Consider the following 22230-nt stretch of genomic DNA (forward strand, 5'->3'; position numbering starts at 1 on the left):
CGCAAGCAGCACCTCCCTTCCGGTGGGCGCTGAGTGCTGCCGACCCAACCCGGCCACCTCCGGCGCCGGGGTGAGCTCCCTTGCCACTGCACAGAGCCCTTTCCTGTGGGTACCTTGCAGATAAACCCCGCTAAATAAACAGATGTTTATGCTCCCTGTATTAAAGCGATTAGATCCTGGGTTTTGACAGTGTTGAATCAATATAACCTGAGTAATTGCATGAGTAACTCATGTTTCCCCTAAAGGGAAACTGTTCTCGTGTAAATATATTTATTAATAATTAAAATGTTTTTGAGTTCTTGTGCACACAGCCCCTCTCCCCCACAGAGACGTCTGAAAGGCTGTTAGCTTTAAACCTGCTGAAGAGCCAAATGGGAAGGGATTCTGGCAGGGGGCGATGGTCTATGGCAAGAGGCGTGTGGTTTAATTTTGACCTTTTTTTAAAATTCCTGAACAAAAAATGATGGTGAGATCTGTGTATGAGAGATTAAAAACCCGCCACTACTCCATTAGGAGCATTACCCTGAAATACTCATTGGCGCTTCTAACAGCTCAGATAATAGGGGTGGGGAATAATTTCTGGAAAATATTTGCTTCAAAGCATCTTACCAGAGAATTGTTTCCTAACGACAACAGCAGTAAAATCTTTGTCACATAATCCTTCAATACCACAAATATTTTGCCTTTAATTGTATCAGTGCAGATAACTGTGGGCATAGGAAATGGGAGTCAGAGCTCCTTGGGGATTTCCTCTGACAAAGCACTGGGTACTTTTGGGTAAGTCACATTTTTCTATGTTCTTTGGCCTATTTTTTTTTTTTTAACTCACTATAATCTGGAAGCTAATTTGATGTGCCTTAAAGGGCTGATTTTACATGGAAGATGCTCAGCTATCAGGGTAAGCAGCAATAAGAGATCCTAAAATAGGCAGATTAAGGGTTTGGGATCATGGAGGTTTATTTCTACGCAATTAAAGACATGATCAAGTTTAAAAATTGCTAATTTGTAGTTTAAAAACCCCAACAACCGGGAGTCCCACATTTGAACCCAGCCAGTAAGTCTATTAATTAAGGGTATGATCAGCACAGACAACGAGTGACATAGCACAAGAGCCCAGGATTTAACGCAGCGCAGGTTTTTGGTGGACATGGCGTGGCCAAGGCAGTTGTGTATTAATTAGTGATCGGAAGAGGGGGAGGAATCAGCAAGGGGGACAGGGAAATTGGCAGGTGTAGAAATGAGATTAGACAAGAGGATTTTTTCTCTCCAGAACAGAACTCGTGCAGAATCCTCATCAACCTCGCTAGCATGTTTTTGTATGGACAAAGATCCATGCCACGGGAAAAGGCACGGCAGTAAGGCACAGCAGGGGGACAGGAAGCAGGACAGTGTTCCAGGGCTTGCCTGTGGAGTGTTTCCAGGAGTCATGACCAAATACCAGGCTCAATTTCCCACCCTTATTTTAAATGCTGTTGGCTGTTTGTGGATGGCAAGGTGTCTCCAGGCTCAGCCTTTACAAGGGGACCTGTGTCATTACACAGATGTACTTCCTCAGCCGCATGATGAAATCAAGCCCGCGAGCTTCTCCTTTGCCTTCCTCCACCATGTGGGTGCTCCAGCCCAGTCTCTGCTGTTAGTGGAAACTGAGTCTTGAGACAAAGATGTTGTACCCACATCCTACCACCGCTTCACTTGGCTGCCTGCTCTGCCATTGCTTCAGCTTAAAGCATCCACACGGTACTGAAAGCACATGACCAGGGTTATCTGCTGTGTGCTGGAGCCCACCCGTGCCCCCGGTGTCCAAGGGGTCGGGTCCCTCCTGGGTGCACTCGGAGGCTACTGCTGTGCTCTCTGTTACGATAGGGTGGCAGGAGGTGAGGGCTGGTCTGGGCAAAGAGCTCAGGGCTCTTTGCTTAGTCTGTAAGGCAAGGCACCCGCTGCAGGGAGCGTGGCCCCGGGCTGTGTCCTGCGCCAGGATGAAACTCACTTTCTCTGTATCATCTCACCCTGCAGTGCTCCTCAGCCTCTCAGCGCGTTCCCCTCCATGACGAGGGAGTACGTTCCCATGCCCGCCGAGGAGGGAAGAGCTGCAGCTGATGTGAACTGACACCTTTACCCTGACAGGTGGAGCGTTCCCAAACCGAAAGGGCGTGTGGATCAGCGGCTCCGCTCTTTTGGGTGGTTCTCCCCGCGGTGGATTCCCGCAGGTGGAATTTGGGAAGATCATCGCTTCTTTATGTCTTTTTTTTTTTTTTTCTCTTTCCCTCCACAGTATAAAAAGAGCCCGTTGGAGGGCAGAGGAGATGCACGGTCCTCGGGTGAGCCGCGCTTTTGGCAGAGCTGCTCTAGGGGTGGAGCCCGGCATCGGCCGCGCTTTGCCGCCGCCCCGTTCCCTGGAGAGCTGTCGCTGTCCCCCGGGAGGGCGGCGAGGCCGGGGCGACCCTGGGGCCGAGCAGACACCCCCGACATCCCCCGCTACCTTCAAACGCGCATCCCGCTGCGAGCGCGGCCGCGCAGAGGGGACGGGACGGGCCCGGGAGCCCCCGGCGGTGTCCGTGCTGGGGGAAAGGCGGGGGGACACCCCCGGGACACCCCCTTTACGTGCTTTGCCTGTTTGCCCTTTGTACGTGCTGCCTGCTCCGGCGCTGCGGGTCTCCCCGCTCCGGCTGGCTGTGCTGTACCGCCGCTGGAAAGGTGTGTCCTGTCCCCTGTCCAGCCCACCCCCGCCCCGCCGCGCCTCCTCCCGCCGGCCCGTTCTGCGCGGAAACGCGAAGGAGGCGGTGGAAAACCCGCAGGAGGCGCGGCCGAGGCGGGGACCGCCGCCCTGCCCGGTGCTGCCCGGTGCGCGGTCAGTTCCCCGCGCTAGCACGACGGGCCCGCACCGGGACCCAGCGAGTACCGGCGAGAGGGCGGGGGTGGGCGGGCGGAGGGAGGGAGGGAGGCGCGGTCGCGATCGCGCCCCGCCGCCCCCCGCCGCGCACCCGCCGCGGCCGCCACTTCCCGCGGGCGTCGCTCGGCGGCGGGCGCTGCCTCCGCAGGAAGCGGCCCCGCGGCCCGGCCCCTCCCGCCGCTCGGCGAAGGGCTCATGCACTCTGCGGCGCGGGCGGCGGGATGGCTCCGGCTCCCGGCGCTGAGCCGCGGCCCCCTGCACTGCTGCCGCTGCTGCTACTGCTGCCGCTGCTGCTACTGCTGCCGCTGCTGCCCGGCCGCGCCGCCGGCCTGGAGGTGCAGCGCAAGTTCCTCTCGCCCACCCCCACCAACAACTTCGCCTTGGACGGCCCCGGCTCCCGCGTCTACCTGGCTGCCGTGAACCGGCTCTTCCAGCTGTCGGGGGGCGAGCTGGCGCTGGAGGCGGAGGCGGCGGTGGGACCGGTGCTGGACAGCCCGCTCTGCCACGCACCGCAACTGCCGCAGGCCTCCTGCGAGCACCCCAAGGTGCTCACCAACAACTACAACAAGATCCTGCAGCCCGATCCCGAGCAGGGCGTCCTCGTCGTCTGCGGCTCCATCTACCAGGGCCTCTGCCAGCTGCGCAGCATGGCCAACATCTCGGCGGTGGCCGTGCGCTTCCCGCCGGGCGGCAGCGACCCGGTCACCGTCTTCCCCAGCATGCTGAACGTGGCTGCCAACCACCCCAACGCCTCCACCGTGGGGCTGGTGCTGCGCCGCGGCGGCGGCGGCGGGGCGCGGCTGCTGGTGGCCGCTACCTACACCGGCTTCGGCAGCCCCTTCTTCCCCCGCAACCGCAGCTTGGAGGACCACCGCTTCGAGAACACGCCCGAAATCGCCATCCGTGCCCTCAACGCCCGCGGCGACCTGGCCAAGCTCTTCACCTTCGACATCAACCCCTCCGACGACAACATCTTCAAGATCAAGCAGGGCGCCAAGGCGCGGCACAAGCTAAGCTTCGTCCGCGCCTTCCTGCAGCGCGGGGCCGCGCCGCCCGCCCGGCGCCCCTACGCGTACCTGGCGCTCAACAGCGAGGCAAACGCGGGCGACAAGGAGAGCCCCTCGCACAGCCTCCTGGCCCGCATCTGCCTGGGCGAGGCGGCCGAGACCACCCTCAACGGCAGCGGCGAGACCAAGAAGCTGACCGAGTCCTACATCCAGCTGGGGCTGCGCTGCGGCGGCGCCAGCGACGCCTTCACCCGCCTCGTCTCCGTCTTCCCGGCGCGGGCTGCCTGGAGCAGCCCCGCGGACCCGGGCCCGGCCCCGCCGCCCCCCGAGGAGCTGCTCTTCGGTGTCTTCGAGCGGGCCGGGGCCGGCGGCGGCGGGGGGCGGCCTCAGTCCGCGCTCTGCATCTTCCGCTTCGCCGAAATCGAGGAGACGATCCGGGCTGCCCGCAACTCCTGCTTCGTCAGCCCGGCCGCCGGCATGGTCACCGTGCTGGACAGCGTGGTGCAGGGAACCGGCCCGGCCTGCGAGAAGAGGAACATACAGGTACGGGCACCTGCACGCGGGGGAAGGGGGGACGGGGCGTCCCGGGTGGGGAGACAGAGGGGGGCAGCGGCCCCATCCCGTCCTGTCCCGTCCCGTTCCTGCTGCTTCCGCGCCGCTTCCCCGGGAGGCAGCGCCTCCCGCGACCGAGTGCGCTCCGGTCCCCTACCCCGCGCTTCGCTCTCTTGGCTGCCCGCTCCGCTCTCTCCGTGCCCCGCGCCGGTCAGTGCTCGCGCGGGAGCCGTGTCACGCCGGTCACATCGTCAAAGCCGGGCGGCGGGCTCGTACGGAACACAGAACGTGTGTGTGTGTATGTATGTGTGTGTGTGTGTGTGTGTGTGTGTGTATGTATGTGTGTGTGTATGTGTGTGTGTGTGTGTATGTATGTGTGTGTGTGTGTGCGCTGTGGGGGAGCCTCCCCCCCCCGTCGGGGCCGCCGTTGTTCCCATGCCCCGTTCCCGGTCACTCGCGGGACGTCTCCCGCTCGGCGCACCCCGCGTGGGACCCCGCCGCGGCCGGACGCGCGCACATCGGCTGCTTTATTCACTGGCTGCCTTGTTCTGCCGCGTTCAGGGCAGAAGTTTTGCCATTGTCGCCGTTTGTTACCAAGTGACCGTAAACGTGAGATAAAGGCGCCGCTTTTCCGTTTCACTGAAGATACGCGGTGCTTGGGGGGAGGAAAAAAAGAAGGGAAAAGGGGCTGCTTGAGCTCTGCATTTTTCCTTTCCTCTGGGAAGGAGGCATAACTCAACTCCGTCAAAGATCGTAAAAACATCTGTTTGGTTTCAAAGGCGAGACAGAGCGTTTGGGCTCAGACTTCCCTGTGCAGTGGCAGTGATACAGAGAAAGGTTTACCATGGTAACCCGAGTGCTCTGTGTGGCATCTCTAAACTATGTTCAAATACATAGCCTTAATGCAGTGGTTCATAGACCTACTCCAGCAAAGTTGAATAGTTTTTTCCCCAGTGGCAAAGTGCAAGCTGCCTGACAGCCAGGAAATCTGGTAGTTGTCCTGGCTCTTGAGTTAACTCCACAAAGACTTGGGGCGTTAAACAAGGGGTGCCCAGTCCTGAAGTCTTGGCATAGTGATGGCTCTCAGAGGAGTCAGGGATGCTGTTTGCAGGACAGGGGGGCACCCGCAGGTCTTGTTGGCTGTGACTGAAGCTCAGCACTCTGCAAGTTAGCCCTCAGCCCTGGCAGGGTGATCTGTTTCTACCAGGCAGGTCAAGGGGAGACATTGTGTCTGGGGGTTCTGGAAGGAGCTTTGAGTTACCAGCCTAGCTGCGAGTGCAGGTCAATGGCAGAAGGACACCCAAGAACGTAAGGAAAATAATCATGACTAACACCGGTCTATTTGCGTTGAAGATACTAAGTGCTATATCCAGTAAGCTATTTGGACAGCTAATTCCCTAAGGGCTACAGGGAGACTCAGTGCAGAAGTGAGATTTCACTCCGTCTTTGGGTCTGGCCCATCATGCTGCTCTGCTGTGGAGCGTGCTTGGGGTCCTTATTTCTGCATCCTCCTGATAAGGTGAGGAAGGTGACCAGAAGTGTGTTGCCAGCTGATGCCACAAAGGCAGCCTGTGGAGGACAGGGGTGAGCGGTAGGCAATACGAGGTTTGAGGAGCCTCACTAGTGCTGTTGGAGTCAGTGGAAACCCTCTGTATTTACCACTGCAGTGAAACAAGGCTGTGAGAAAACCTGTTTACATGAGACAGCAGAATGGCTGGATGGGGAAAACTGTATTCTAGTCCTGACTGACACTGCTGCTGTGTTGCTGACCTTGAACCCGTCCTTCAACCCTAGATGCCTCAGTTCCCTGATTTGCTGCATTGCACTTATTACTATTATTCAGAAACACATGTAGCGTGAGATTGCATTTGTAAAGCTGCTTTGAGATCCTTTGATGTTAAGTACAGCAGGATATAAATGAAGCATACCATTAATATTTGTTCATGCCTAATATTTCTATGCTTCCCATTTATTTGAAGTGTATTCCTCTAAAACCGCTGACCAAGGCTGCTGGGAAGCCTTCCTACCAGTCATAAGGAGAGCCTTTTGGGTTTTTTGCTTTTTACTTAATCATTAGAATTGCCAGCAAGTTAACAAGCTGTTTCGTTTCCAAGTCCCAGAGTGGCTGAGAAGAGTGTCAAGAGAAGAGTTGTAATACTGTGTTTCTTTGTGCTGCGAAAACCTAACATCAGTTTCCACCTTCAGGACAATGAAATACTCTAATACACTTTGTGTCCAGCCCTGGGAACGCAGCAGGAAAATGTATTAAAGTAGCAGCTGCTTTGGTGGAGCGGATCAGCATGTAGCTGCCTTCCCATTCTCAGCTCCACTTCTCTACCCGCTAGTGGGTTTCCTGGTTGTCTTCAGCCGATGCATCACTGATGGTTGCTCTGGTATTATCAAAAGTGTGCTTTATTGGTTCTGCCTGTGAACTGGGTGGTTGGGTTTTAAGCTCCTTCTGGAAGAAAAAATAAAAACCTAATGACAGCCTGATTCATTCTGAGCTTGCTGGGATGAAGTAGTTGGTTGTTACAAACAGGGAGCGCAGGCTGTTAGGCGTAATGTGGTGTGAAAGGAAAATCATTGCCCCCTTGTGTGCTCTTCTGTCTAATTGAATGCTCCTCTCCTGCAGCACTCGGTTGTGACTCAGCCAGGGAGCTGCAGCACTCGCTGCCAGTGATGGGTTTCGGGAGGGTGCTCTCAGCATGCCACTGTCCCCATGGCACCGCTGTGGCAGTGCTTGCTGGTGAGGGTGCATTCTTGTTACCCCTCGGCATCATGACGGGAAGCTGGCACTGGTAGGAGAGGCTTTGCCCCAGTGCAAGGAGCACTGAGACAGTTGTGGTCAATGTGGTGGCAGCCATTTGTTCTGCTCTCACGGTGACCACTTGGGACTGGCCGTGCAGGGGCTGCAGAGGGTGGCTGGGTCTCCTCTGGCTGGCTGGAGAGCCTGGGTGGCTGGTTGGCCTGAGTCCCCGAGCCTGGGCAAGGGCAGTCACCAGCTCAGCCTGGGAATGGGCCCATCGCTTTGGTGGAAGCACTAACTTGCCATTAAGCACATGTTTAAGAGCTTTGAGAGATGTGGCAAAAATGTGCAGAGGAGGATGGTCTGGGTCAGGAATGGAGGCTGGTTGGTTGTTCTCCTTGAGTACTGCTGAAAAGTCACTTACCAAGGAGGTGAATTTGCAGTAGCAGCTTAGGGGAAGAAGGATGTACTGGGGAAGGATTTAGTTTGATTGGGTTCTTGTACTGAGAGTGAGTGGGTGAGCTCTAGGATTGCTTCCCTCAACAGAAATAGCTTTTTATAATGAATTTTGTGTCAAATACTGGGCTGTCTTTGTAACTCCTGCAGCTAAAATGAAATACTTGCATGGAGTCACTGCTGCGTTTTGCCCACTCGAAGCCTGGGTGGAATTTGGACTCGAGCCCCCAGGAATGAAAAGGAGTATGAGCTCTCTGTAGCAGACTGTCTTTAACATCGTTGGCAGCAATGCGCTCACAGAGCTTATCAAATCCCAAGGACACTGAGTGGGTTTACTTCATATTTGAACTGTTCTGCCCCAACAGGATTAAGGCCCAGTAGGTTTGAAGGTCATGTATGCTGCATGGCTGGAGCGTGGTGCAGCTGTGGTATCCAGAGCCCTTGCAAAACCTGAGCAGACAGGACCCTGTGCCCCTGCCTGTTTGCCTGGGAGGACTGCGTGGGTGTCCCAGCACCTTCCCCCCCGGTGCCACTGAACGTAAAGGTCTGGCTGTTCCCGTGGTGCAGGCAGCCACGTGCATCACAGCCACGTCCCTGCGGAGTGAACCCCCTCCAGCACTCTCACCACCGCCCCATCTCTGAACTTGGTGTGCAGGCACCTTTGTGCTGCCCCAACCAGCAGTTGCCTTTTTGGCCAACAATGAGGATGGCTGCCAGGGGGTCCCAGCCCTGCTCTCCAGCCCCAGCTGCAGCACGAGGGCGAGAGAATGTGGATGTCCAGGCACCTCTGCAAACCTCCCTGCTCTGGGTGTCTGAGCGGTGGCTGATGTGGGGGTCTGAGTTTAAAACAAAACAAAATGCACCATGTCATGAACAAGCATGCTTGAGGACATGCTGAGCTGGTGACCCCATCCCACACTCGAGCTGCGCCCGACTCCTTGTCTGCTGTGGTTTCTCTGTCGAGCCCCATGCTGTCTTTCTAAAAACTCCCAGAGAGGTAACTAGGGAAAGTAGACTTTTATTCATTAGGCTTAGATTTGCTTGCCAAGGATCTGCATTTCTCTTGGGAAATGTTTTGGGGTCTGCAACTCAAAAAAGGCTGAAAATCCGTTTTGTTTCCTATGCTGAAAAACGTAGGCACGGCGGCATGGGATAATCATGCGTTTCAGCGTTAATTCTCAAGTTTCTGGCTCTTGTGGCTTCATGTCAGATCCTGCATGCTCGTTGAGCACAGTATTTTGTGGTGTAATGATGAGATACCCACCAGTGAGCTTTACTATACCGGGTTGTTAAATAAAACGAACTCCTTGGGTAGGCTGTATAAACAATCTCAGTATATATGTATGCCTGGGCATAGAAATGTGGTTTGAAACTAGGCAGAAAATGTTCCCAAAGAAAAAAACCTCATATACACGTGGGAATATGACAAAGCATCTACTTACTGTCCAAATATACTGTGGCATCTCCGTGGGATTGGGTTTTATAGGAACTGAGTTACTTTGAAGTTCTGGTTTATACCAATTTAGAAATTCCAAACATGAAAATAAATGTGCCTCTAACATTACATCTTCTCAAATAAATCTGGAGGATTAGCCACAGAAAGGAAACTGGGAATTTACACTTAATTTCTGCATTAGAGGTGGGGAAGGAGTTCTTGTAGCTGACTTAATTTCTGCTCTTCACAGAATGTGACGTGTTTGGAGTTGCCAGCGTGCACCCGAAGGTGCAAATGCTGTTACTGCAAAGCTGCACCACGTTGTGGCATTGCTATAATCTGTTTTGCTTCTGGATGTTGTACAAGCAGTGGCAGTTGGTGTTTCTCCGAGCCACCATCCGTGGGGGGGCCGGGATGCCCCGTATGAGGGGTTCGAGCCACAGCCTGAGCCTTGCCGGGCTCTGCAAGACTGGGCCCCAACCCAAGTACTGCGAACCTGCCCTGTTGCTCACCTGGTATTAGTGGGTCATGGCCAGCTGTTGGGTGCATTTCCTTGGGAATTTATGTGGAAGCACAGCCTTCTGCCTGCAGCCACGGCACAGGCAGGCGGCTGCGAGTGGAGAGCAGGAGCCGTGTGAACCTCGTCCTTCCTGGGAAGGCAGGCTCAGCTCTGGGCTGCCGTGCCCGGGGCTTTACCGGTGCCGAGGGCTGGTGCCTTGTGCGGAGCCAGGGAGTCTCCCAGGGAGCAGGTCGGTGCCCCCGAGCCAGAGGTGGGTGGTGGGAACACACCTTACAGGCTCCGGGGCTCGCCCCTGCTTTGCATCTCAAGCTCAAACAGATCTGGATTGCAAAGGGAAATTCGGTCAAAGTGGCAGAAGATTCAGTGCCTGGAAACCAGAAGTTGTGCTGCTGTAGGTGGGAGAATGGAAAGTGGCTGCCGGCCCTGGCAGAGTGCCTGCCTGCTCCCGGGGCTCAGGGCTGTGCTGGATGGTGCTGGCTGAGCACTAGGTCCTTCTGCAGGGGGATCTGAGCTCTCCTTTGGGTGTCTGTAGGGCCAGAACTGCAGCTGGCTGCACAGACCTTTTCATTCTTGGGAGCTAGATGGTCAGGCTGACCTGATCCAGCGAGTTCACCAAATCTCCTGTAACTAAGTAATGGTTTAGGTGGAAAACCTGAAAAGGATCATTTTGGCCAAGTCTAGTGCTGCCCGTGGAAGGTGCCTGGCAGCTGGGAGGAAGCTGAAGCATTCTGGAGAGGTGCTCATATGATCATACAGAGGTGATTGTATCTCAGGACCAGGCCCTTCACTCAGGGCTTTTAACCACTTCTGTTTGTGTAGCCCCAGATGTTTTCCAGGGCAGATGTTTGGTTCCCACACGTGAACATGAAGCTGCTTCCCGGGAGCCCCTGTGGGAGCCCCGACAGGAGCCGCAGGGTCTCAGTGGATGGAAGTGAAGGGGTTTGCCAGCTCTTCTCTGGTTTTTCAAAGTTTGTTTTATAGTGATTCAGAGAGAAGATTTGGGCTCAGGGCACCCGGGGACATGTGCACATACAAATCTGGAGGGGTGTCTGGAGATGCTGTAAAAACGCAGTGCTGTGCCTTGTAAATCCCAATAGGCACCTCTTCAAACTCCCAAGTGACTGTGCCGTGGTGATACTCTGGTGTGATGACCTCTTCCAGCGAGTTGTTGGAAACACAATAGGTCTGAGTCCCTGGCTGTGGTAATTTAATGCAAACACCAGGCAAGCTGGAACCCGCAGCGGTTGGAAGCAATCAATTACAACCACCTGAGCACCACCACACGCTACCTACAGCAGAGTGGCTGCTCCTCCCGGCTCGGGCTCGTGCCTGGCACCCGCGGGGACAGCGTGTGCAGCAGTGTGACCACTCACAACAGCCAGGAGCTGGTGGATGCAGGTCAGGGCTCCTGACCTGGGGCAGAAATGGCTCCATGGCCGTGGGCACGTGGCTGATGCCCGGAGGTGTTGCTGCATGTGGTGCATGTGCCCCGTGTGCAAAGAGCGGCCTGGCTGTGCCTGTGGTGTTGCCACAGCCCCATGCGCTCACAGGTCTGTTTGGAAACCCTTGGTACATGCACCCATCTGTGCTGCGGAAGTGTTCTTGCAGCGTTTCACAGGGGCGGGTGGGTGGTCAGAGACTGCCTGATAGGTGCCTTGTCATTGATTAGATGGTTGGCAGCACCAGCGTTTGAACTGAGGTCCCCAGCATGCGTACCCAGGGGCATGGCGTGGGGGGTGTGAATAACCCTGCCTCTGCAGGAGAGATCTGCTTTGCTTGTCTGTTTGATTTTCTTTTTGTTTTGTTTTGTTTGGTTTGGTTTTTTTTTCCTGAGTTGGTAAATAAGTGATTGCAAGTCCTTATTTTCCAGCTGGGCTCTAACACCTTGCAGCAAGTGGAGGAGGTGGCAGACTGTCTACGGCAATCTCCCACTTGGAGAGACCCGTAGAATTTATTGACGTTTTTGAGCAGAGGGAGCAGTCCTAATTCCTAACATCTGGATAGCAGCTCTGCTGGCAGGCAGCGCTCTGGTGCAGCACGGGACGGCTTCAGGATGTATCAAACAGCCTGGAGGAGCCCATTAGATGAGGTGTGCTGATGAGCAGGGCTGGTACCAAATCCCATGATGATTTTCTCTCATTACCTGCCAAGTGTCAGCAGGTTTTGTCCAGTGAGGGGAGTGTATGCTGGCTCCTCCTGCAGATCTGTGCTGGCGGTTGGGACTAGGACATCCCCAGGGATATGGAGGACGCAGGGGACATGGCATCCTGCAGCACCAACAGTGCAGCAGTGACCACTCTGCTCTGTGGTCTGAGCAGAGCTGATCTGCTGTTGCCAGCCCCTGTGCCTTCCTTTCCAGTTCAGCATGCATTGCTTTTTGGAGGAAGGGACCTACAGATAGTCCCAGCCTTGCAGACAGGGGACAAGAGGCATGTAGGCTTGAGGTGTTTCTGTGTTGGGCAATGGGATAGGGGTTGACTTGGGTATTCAGGGTTTTTTCCCTAATGGGAGTCTCATTTGGCTGTGCCCTCCTCTGAAGGCACGGCCGGAGTCGCACTCCCTGGGTTTGCTGCCGTGCTCCCGAGGGTGCTGCCTCATGGGTGAATGGCAGCCATGGGTGCTGCAGGGCCCAGATAGAGCTCGGGGGCTAGTGGTGGGGTGGGTTGAGTCCAGGCACAAACCCCCGCTCAGGTCTCAGGGCTCAGTGAAGCTGCAGGCTTGTGTTTTGATCTGCTGCACCAAACCCACAGCGGTGGCTGTGCTGGGCACAGGACACGGCTGGTGTGGGGCAGCAGTGCTGTGGGTGGCTGGGACCAGCTGCTGGAACAAGGCTGCTCATTTTTTGGGTCTGAACCATTGGAGAGTCTTTGCTTTGACAAGATGCCTGCAGCTTACTTATTGCTAGTGGCCCTGGAATAGAAATCTTTAGATTCTAATCCAGAAGCAAGATTGCCTAGAAGTCTGGATTTTGCAAACATGTACCTCAATTATTTGAAGGAAATTTGGAACTTGTATTTCCATTTCTATCTTATCTCTGTTTAAAGTATTGTGCTGCTTCACACTGCTCCCTTCTGGAGCAAAAGCCCTTTGGCTATTAGGTTTTCATCCCACTGTCTGCTGACTGCTGCCAGCATTCAATGGGTTGTGAGCTGCTAGTGGCCAAAAGCCATCTCTGGTGGATCCACTAATTAAAAGGGGCTATTGAAAACCTGGCATGGTCTAGAAAGTGGCTGTGTGTAGAGTGACATTTTTAGGAAGAGCTGGGAAAACTACAGTATAATGATGGCACTCAATGAAGAAGGGGAGATGTGAAGGGTGAGTGGATTTTAATGCAATATGAAATAGTTTCTAAGGTTGTTTGACTTATGAGTCCATGTCATCCTTCAGTACATCTTGTAGAGCCAGATGTCAGCTGCAGGCAGTACAAAGGCACCAGGCTGGTGTGTTCTTACATGTGATTCCTTGGTGAGCAGTGGACCCAAGTCTGGGAACCAGCTCACACAGGGAATGGGCTCAGGTCGGGTTTTCGGCTGTCAGTGGCAGGTCATCCCGTGGAGAGGAAACTGTAGTAATGTCTCTGCTTGAGGGAACAAACACCTGCATCTGGAGAGCAGCGGATACAGGTGATTTCTTCCTCCTCTTCCTCATTTGGTTTGAATCGTGTACGTCCCTGGAGTGAGCCGAATGGTGGGAGGCCGGGGTTGGTGTTCCTGAGCATTCCTCCTGGGATCCCGCCTGCTCCGTCCGCCTGGGTGCACTGAGGCTCCCTGGCTGCAGGAAGGGATTTGGGCACTGTCAAATAAACTGCTGAAGAAAGGTTTGAAGCTCTGGGGAGGAGCTGGGGTTGCAGTGTTGTGTCCTTGGGGTCTCCCAACTGTAGTGTCAGTTTTTGCTGAGCTCTGCAGCAAGCTGCAAATCTCAGTGGATCTTTGCAAACTGCTTTGGAAACATCAGTTTCTACAAATCTTGGATAAAAATATAAAATGGTAGAGAAATGAAAGGCTTCCATACTTAAACAAAAAAAAGAGAGGTCTCAGTTGCTGAATCCAGTAAGACCATTGGCTTTTAACAAATTTTGAAATTATTCAAATTATTCAGTTATTGTGATCTGAATTTCCTAGCTGGGGGGGATGAGGTGGGGAGCGAGGGCCTCCAAAGATCCCTTCTTCTCACTTAGTCAGGAAAAAAGGCTTATTTTTAACCTTTCCATACCAAGCTATAGCAGCGGGCTGGGTGCTGGGAACATGTGGTGGTGTTTCTGGATGTTGGTGCCAAAGCTGGTGTGCAGGTGATGTGCATGGTGGTACCCATGGGGACGCCTCTGTAGTGTGAGGCAGTGCTGGCGTTCAGGGGTGGGTTTTACTGAGGATGCATAAAAGAATAGTAGAGTTCTGCTCATTATCTCAGAGCTTAATTGATTTGGCAGAACTAATGAGGAAAAGACAGGAAAACATTTACTATAAACTACTGCTAAATAAGGCAGATCTGAAGTGACACATGCAAAAGACCAGTTGTGTTCGGTAAGATGTTGTTACTTTAATGGATGCTTTTTTCAGCCCAGGATCGCACACATAAATCTTTGGAGCACTCTGAGCATGTGAAGTGCTAAGTGTTAGGAGTAGCAATAACAAAAAATAACCCCTGAAGACTGAGGAGCCAAACTCACTGTTCACCCAGGGCTCCTCCCTGTGGGAAGGAGTTTGAATAGTTTGAGGTTGGTTACTGAAGCCAAAGCTCGATATAAATGAGAAACACAGCCTGAGCGGTGAAAGGGGGGTTCCTCCAAGGAAAGAGAAACTAAGAAAAAACAGCCTGACTAAATCAGGCGTCTTCCTCTGAGCAGTTTCAGGGGGACGTGTTAGTTGGGCTTTCAGTGTGGCACGGGTGTCCTTGGGACGAGGCGTACTCGGCTGATCCGCTCTTTCCTTGTCCCGGGGGAGCGTGGCAGAGAAGCTGCATTTCCAGTGGGGGCAAATTTAAAGGACATACAAGCTCTCACTGCTTAAACGCTTGCTGTTTTGACTATGACAACCCCTTTGGAGCCTGTTGTTTGTTAATCCCTCTGCCTGCCCATTCCTGGGGGATTTGATTGTATAATCTGAAGTATTGTATTTAATGCAGGATGAAGGCTAACATAATAAGCTTGACCAGCCTTCCTGGCGGCACGAAGCATGTGCAGTTTCAGTTAAAAGACTGCTGCTTTTCTGTATTTCTGTGCTTTGAGCAGTGCCCGTGCACTCGCACGTGCTGCCTCGGCTCCCCGCAGGGCAAAGCGCCGGTGTGTGCCCAACGCTGGCTTGAGCGGAGCAAGGACAGGGATCCTGTGTGCCAGGGCTGCCGGGCTGGGGGAAGGTGTTCTGGGGGTTGGGCTGTGCAAAGCAGATCCTGCAGGGCTCCTGTCAAAATTGCCCTCAGCTTCCTTTGCCAGTAGCTCGGCCTCAGGGTTAGCACATGGGTAGGGGTTTGTGCAGTGATGGATGGCTTTGAGTCTGGACTGGTTCCTGGCAGAGGAGACCAAGAGGGTGATCACAGTCTAGCTGCAGGTGTCCAACCTTGGTATCACTGCTGGAGCTGAGGGTGGAGCCTCTGGGGACTCCTCGGAACTCTTGCATCCTCCCTAGCACCCTGAGGGAAGTGTTACAGACACCTCCTGCCCTTTCCTCCTGCACCTGCAGGACACAGCAGAGGATGGATGGCCACAGGGAGCTTGTGCGTGTTCAAATCGTTGGGCTTTGCCCTCACCGTAGCATTGCCTTCAGCCCGGCTGTTCCCTGGTGCTGTCCCAGTCCTTCCCTCTGAGGTGGGCTCTGCAGGCAGCTCGTCCATACGTGAGGTCTGGCAGGGCTGCTGCTGCTGGAACAGCAGCCAAAGCTTGGGTTTCGTCTGAGCTGAGGCGTATCGCGGAAAGCATCTTCCGGCATGTCAAGCCCCTCACCTCTGGTGGTTTGAGGTCTGCGGCTGCTGTGGAGGTGAACGTTGCTGCTGCTGCTGCTGCTTCGACATGGCAGGTTGGCCTGACCAGGCTCGGCACCGGAGGTTTGGCAGGAGGTCTGTGCTTTGCAGACTCCAGGAAAAGTTTCTCATTTGCTTTCAGGGGCTGGTGGGCTCAGCCTGTGGGATCAGCTCCGGCCCTGAGTCTGGCTTTAAGCATGTGGTCTGCCAAGCCTGTCGCCTGTGATGGGTGAGCACCTCGATCATCACAGAGAAGGACAAGTGTCATGGGCACCCAGGGCTGCTGGGCATCTCGTGCCTCTGACTTTGCAGGTTCTCATGCAGCACAGAGGAGGTCTAGGGAGGCGAAAAGTCCCAGGAGAACCACTTGTCTGCAGAGTGCTCACTGCACCCGGCCTTCACCAGTGGTCCTGGGCTCACCAGTCTGCAGTAGAGAGAGTGAAGAATGAGTTTTATAAGATGCGGAGCAAAAGCTTTCCTGTAAAATAAAAGTGAAGAGGCTGAAAACCTGCCAGGCATCGGGAGCTTTTTGGCATGGGGTGACATAGTGGTGGAGGGAGCAGCGGGTGTGCTGACAGGGTCGTTTCTCAATGTGTGGCTGACGTGCTCCGGGGCTGGTGCTGTTGGCTGTGGTGTGGTGGATGTGCCTGTGGCCGGGGAGCAGTTTGACAGGGAATCTGGACATAGCTTTTCATTAGCAATTACTCTTCAGCAAGACATTAACTTTCCCTATTCGGGGCTGGAGGTGATAGTCCCAGCTGCCATCCATCTGTGAAGGGGTGAGGTACATGGGACTGCACATGGATCATTGTGGTTTCCTGGGGCATGGACCAACACAGAGGTCTGCAGGACAGGTCCCGATGGCTGCTGCTGAGCAGCTCTTGCACGCTCAAGAGAGCATCAGCTCCTGTGGATGCTGACGGGTCCCCCAGCATCAGTGGGACAGAGCTGATTTACCCCCAGGACTCTGCACTTCTGTTGAGCTGCATCTGGCCACTGCCATGGAGGTGCTGGGGCAGGCCATGTCTGTGTTGCCGTGGGGCCAGACAGATTGGGCAGCCCATTGCTAGTATCACTGGGGGCTCACAGAGCACCGTGAACCAGGACTGCCACTATGCCAATGTGCAAAACAGAGCAAAACCACCACTTCCTCGCTCAAGGAACCTGTGGTCTAAAGAAGCGATGAGAGCAGGATGCAAACCTCATTTTAAGCCTTTTTTTTAAGGACGTCTCATGTGCTGTGGGGGTGCTGATTGCTTCGTGTGGTGGTTCTTGAGAAAGGTTCAGCAAGATTCATTTCATTAGAGGTTCTCATCCTGAGTGCCTCGACTGGCCAAGAGGGTGCGTTGATTTGCCTCCCATTGCCTTGAAGATACGATGGGAAGTTAAAAGAGCTCTGTGATAATGCCTGCCCTTGCAGCAGCACTACAATTAGAGACCGCTTACGTCTCAAGTGCCTTAACAGTAGAGCCCTCTTCTGAGGATGACATTTTCCTCCAGGCATCCCAAAGAGACGGTTTCTGACGGCTCTGGTGGTGAAGCTGCAGCAGATAAATGCGTGATTGTGTGTACAAACTGCCGGCAGCCACAGTGCTCAGCAGGACCAGGCTCTGCCTGCATTGGGCTCCTGCCCAGGCTGGGCTCTGCCCGTCACAGGGAGGACTTGTGCTCCCTGTTTCCATAATGCAGCCGTGCTGCCCTGCCACCAGCTCTCACTCCGCTGTGCAATGGCTCCTGTGAATTTTATCCTCTCGCTTCTTTTCTGCTGTGAGTCCATGTCCTGCTGTTGTTTTTTTGGGCAGTATCTGAATTATTTTGGATATTCTCTCTGTAATCCGAGGTTTCCCTGAGTCATACCTAAATGGTAATAAAAGCCTCTAATGGTTTATGTTAAGGAAGGCAGGAGATAAAACTAGAGTCCTTTTACCACAGCCTTTAATGGCCTGAAAATGTCAGTTGTGTGGGAGCAACTGCCAGATTTTGAGCCTATGAAGATGATGGCTAAGTCCCACAAATCAACAAGTTTGGAGCAGATTATCGGATGCTGGCTGTGTCATTTTCCCAGGACTCCAGGCATGCTAAGAGCCAGCACTTTAATCCGCTCTGATACGATGCATGAAAGGGGCTGGACTCCCTTTCCACTTTGTGCTGCTCTGTGAAGCTTTCAGCCCCGCTGCACTGGAGTCAGAAAAGCCTTGCTGGAAGCACAAGCTGCAGGGCTTTTGAACTGCAGCCTGCTTTTGGTTCAGAAATAAACTCCACCTTTGCTAAAGAACTAAGGTCACAAACACAGGATGCAGAAATCAGTCTGTTTCATGGTTTTCCTGAGTGCTGCCTCACCACTCCTCTTCCTCCTTCTGTTTCCAGCAGACTTCCTTCCCGAGGGGACATCCTGCACGGCTGCCTTTGGGGTGCAGCACCCGCCTCTGGGAGATGTAATGGGAATACTGGGAAATCGCTTTTTGTGCTCCTTTTAGACCTGGGATAAAGAACTGAACTCGTGCTGTGGAAACAGCCGAACTCCTGAGCTGTGATGGGGCTGGAAACCTCTCTCTGTCCCACTTAGTTTGTGCAGTCACAGTTGGGGTTGATCTGACTAACCCTCCTCTCAGATGTGGCTCCCTGGTTTGCATTCATTGGTGTCCCCAGTGAAATGGTGCAGAAATCCTGAGGCCGTGCTCCCTGTGAGCAGGGGAACACAGGACGGCCGCAGCACTGCTCTGCCCATGCTGGCTGCGGGATGTCTCCAGCTTGTGCCTGAGGCCTCAAAGTGCCAGTCAAATGGTTTGGGTGCAGAAGGATTTGAATCTAGACTCGCCCCGTATTTCTGTGAGTTCCTGAGTGTCCAGAGCATGTAGCAGAAAAGTAGTGGCAATACAGTAAATGCCCATGGTGTTGCTTTAAAATGCAGATGATAGAAAGAGATTGGTTTTGAAAGAAAACGGGTTTATGCTTTCCCCACCTCAGGGTAGGGTAGTTTGATTTAAGATGGAGCGAGATTTAACCCATTCCACGAGGAAAAAGCCTTTAAGTGTGTTTTCCCAAGCTGTGGCGATTGCCTGCTGTCTGCAGAAGGATGTGGCTTGGCCGTATCCTGTTTACTGTAACGTGACAGAATGAAGATGTCCCCTCAGTGTTGTGGTGTACAGAGAGCAGAGCACAGTGTGTTACCCCACCCTGGGACCCGAGAGAGGGAAACACCATATGTCTCCTGCTGCCTGCCGTCGGAAGAGCTGATGTAGTTTAAAGAAAGGTGTTTCAGAGGAAGGATGTACACGGTCAAATAAAGCTTAGCCAGTGTTAGAATAGTTACATCCTGTTTACCATGGAAAACACTTGGTGCTGATATTGGCTCTGAAACGCATGATTTACAAGCAGGCAGGCGCAGCAGATAAGGAGCTTCCCGTGATCTTGGCCTCCTGTGAGAAGAAGGGGCTGTGTCCGCCAGCTGCCGACACACCAGTGCCGGTACCGGCTCCACAGGCAGCTGCTGCAAGAGGAGGTGCTAAGCATCCCTCGGGCTCCCAGGTGGGCCCTGATGTGCCTCAGTTTCCCATGGGAGGGAGGCTTGTGAGCTTCAGGTGGTAAATACTGGTGAGGGGTAATGAAGAGGGGCTAGAGAGAATCATTCCCAAGGCAAATAAATAAACCCAAGTGCATGTCTGAGGGCCTAGCTGTGACAGGGACCATTAAATCAGAAACATGAATGGCTTGCCGTGCCCTCTGTATGGTATAAGATCGTTGTGTAGCCCAGTTACGGGGGCAAACAGACACACTTAATAATTTGAGCTGTGATTTTATTTTTTTAATAAGGTGAAATGCCATAAAACTGCAAAATGCATTTAACAAAGTCCCTTCCATCCACAACACCTGATCTTTCGTCTCGGTCCCATGTGAACCGAGCTGCAGCTCTGCGCACATTGCCTCCTGCTTGGCACTTGCTTTAGCAGAGGAAGTTTTTCAAATCAGTCGTTGTTGCTCCTTGTCTGACATGATCAGCAGTAGCAGCAGCAGCAGTGGCGTGGGTCTGGTGTCTGCTGGGGTGCAGGGACTGAGAACAGGGTGGTTTTGTGGAGAGGACCCAGTCTGGTGTTCGCAGCAGCATGCTTGCAGCAGGGAAATAGGCCCTGGATGTGTCTGCAGCAGTGTGCTGCCGCTGGGCAGGGATATAAGGTGTTCTGCAACACAGGGGAATTTGCTGTGTGTGCCATTGTGCAGAGGATGCTGTGGATGGTGGCCTGTGGGGGCTCCTTTCCTCCCAGCTCTTCACTCATGGAGACACAGACCAGTTGCTGCACATGCAGTTTGGGTTTTAGCAAGTTTCTTCCCCATGGTTGTCCAGGGATGTGCTCTCTAGTATGGGGCACCAACCCCACACATGTCATGGCCAGGAGGGCTGGAGGTGCACCCCAGCCAGGGGTCCATGCAGGAGGGTGATCCTGCCTGGGTTTCACACTCTCGCTGTGAAGCCTGAAGATTTGCCTAATCTTCTAAACCATATGGAGAGAGTGGAGAGTTGAAGATTTAGTCTGGTTCCATTAATGAAATAATAATGATAATAAGGGAATTAAAATACAGGCCCTTGTGCACTCAGTCCTTGGAGGAGAGACTATGCTGAACAGGCTGGTTGTCAACTTCGGCTTGGTGGAAGCACGTGGTCCAGTTTCTTAACAGATACAGCCTCAAATCCCTGCATTTGTTCTGCTTAAATTAGCACTCCTGATGATTATTTTGGAAGGAATATCCATGTTAGGGCTGAGTTCAGTAAGGCGTGAAATGTGCTTAGTTTTAGGGATGTGGGTTGCAGCCCGCCAGTGGTCTTTTGTCTAGAGCTTTGTGTAACCACTTCCCGCAGTCAAGGCCTGAATTTGATGTGGTCCAGGCAGCCTGCAAGTACCTGCGCGTCATCCCTGCAGCTGCATGCCGGCACTGCAAAGGGTGACAGCCCAGTTGTGGCTTCTCTTGAGCCTGAAATGACAGTGTAGATGATGTGGTAATGGCCCTTGAAACGTGCCCATCATTTGAACGGCTTCAGCTGCACTCACAGCACTTCGTAAAAGCTGCTGCAGGAGTGACAGCGGGTAAATTGTCAGCAGCGAGACTGTTGTGATGTTCAGACATTGAATCCATCCGCATTGTCTGAGCAGAAATTACAAGGGGAGTCTTGGAGGATTCAGGGCAAGAGTGGTCATAAATCTTGGGTGCGTCTCGGCAGGGTAGGAGGAATATGTGGCATCAGTCCTGTTTCCAAATGCTGCGGTCATGCAGCAACTGTGCTAATTAATTTAGCACGGGATGCTGAAGTCTGTTGTCTTGCTTGCGGCCAAAGGAGCCAAATGCCTGCCTAGAGACAAGGCTCACAGGTGAGGAGTCCTTAGCAATTGTTCTCTGCCTTTGTCCTTTGGCACCGGGTAGCAAATGGACATGGGTGCCTTTGTACCAGCCTCTGCCCCGGGGCTGAGGGTGGACGAAGTCGATGGTTTCTGGGCAGTTTCGCAGCTGCTGCTCTTCCTTCCATGTCCCACAGTGCGGTGCCCCCTCCTGCCTGACAGCTGCTCCATCCCATCCTGTCCCAGTGGAAGACCAGTGGAAATTTTGCTGTTGACTGCAGTAGCAGCAAGACCAGAGCCAGGTTTTACAGTCCGGAGAGTCGCCAGCACGCTTCCCCCTCCTCCCCTTGGCTCTGGTCTCAGCCACTTCCTCACTCACTTGCAGGGAAATAACATTTTGAGCTCTTTTATTGGAAAAACCTTTTTCTTCATCTTTTGTTTGAGAAGGAAGGAGCTGGAGATGGCGTCTGGGCTGCAGCTGAGCACGGCTCCGCACGCTCCCCAGCCCTGATCCCGAGCGCTGACCCTCGGGAAGGGAGACCCCCTGCAGCGCTGGGCAGTGCGTGGGACCAGGGCAGGCAGCCCCTGGGAGGACTTCCCTTTGGTGGGCAGAGAAACCTCCCCTGCAGGCAGCCCTAGCGCTGTGCTGGATAACAGACCTCTGCTTTGGTGGGAGAGGGGACAAGGAGCCCCTTGTCTCCTTTCATCATTGCACCAGGCTTTTGCGTTGAGGTCTGAGGGTGCTGCTACAGTAAATGGGCCTTTGGCTGGAGGACGCCGTTCTGGAGTGCTCCAGCAGCAATCCCCATACTGCCCTGATCCTGCCGGTAGCATGGGCAAGGGCGGAGCTTTTCCAACAGCTCATCTCCAGCAAAGCCTGGTCCGGATTTGGGTCTGAGGTAGATCTGCGAAGCACAAAGGAGGGTCTCTATCACAGCTCTTTGCTCCCGAATTAACCCGTTACATCTTCCTGTTCCCATGGCTCGGTGGCGAGGAGCTTTCCCCAGGCACAGCGGGGCTGTCAGCACTCTGTGCACAGGGAGCCTGGGGCAGTGGCAGTGGTGGGGACCCGTTGGTGCCTGCTGCACCCGCTGACACGTGCATCTCCCTGCAGCTGCAGCCGGAGCAGTTGGACTGTGGAGCAGCTCACCTGCAGCACCCGCTGGCCATCGTCAACCCCGTCACAGCGACCCCCGTGTTCACCTACAGCGGCCTCACCGCCGTGGCCGTGGCCAGCGTCAACAACTACACCGTGGTGTTCCTGGGCACCGCCAGCGGAGGACTCCTGAAGGCAAGTGGAGCCCGGCAGACACAGCCTGGGCAGGCACGGCTGGGGGCCGGG

At 54.1% G+C, this 22230-nt stretch overlaps 2 protein-coding genes across 3 annotated transcripts in view; one reads left to right on the forward strand and one right to left on the reverse strand.

Moving 5' to 3' along the window:
• IFT122 (intraflagellar transport 122) overlaps positions 1-22230 on the reverse strand; it is a 429684-nt gene that overhangs the window by 306620 nt on the left and 100834 nt on the right. The window lies entirely within an intron of this gene.
• Positions 3016-22230, forward strand: part of PLXND1 (plexin D1) — a 74704-nt gene continuing 55489 nt past the window's right edge. The window contains exons 1-2 of the mRNA XM_061455989.1: positions 3016-4440; positions 22003-22179. Of these exons, the coding sequence (XP_061311973.1) occupies positions 3112-4440; positions 22003-22179 (1506 nt within the window). The 5' untranslated portion in view covers positions 3016-3111. The remainder of the gene's footprint in view (positions 4441-22002; positions 22180-22230) is intronic.

This window comes from Pezoporus flaviventris, unplaced genomic scaffold (genome assembly GCF_033815535.1).
Source record: "Pezoporus flaviventris isolate CSIRO_AGI_PZ_B2104156 unplaced genomic scaffold, CSIRO_AGI_Pfla_v1 ptg000021l, whole genome shotgun sequence".
Classification (NCBI taxonomy): domain Eukaryota; kingdom Metazoa; phylum Chordata; class Aves; order Psittaciformes; family Psittacidae; genus Pezoporus; species Pezoporus flaviventris.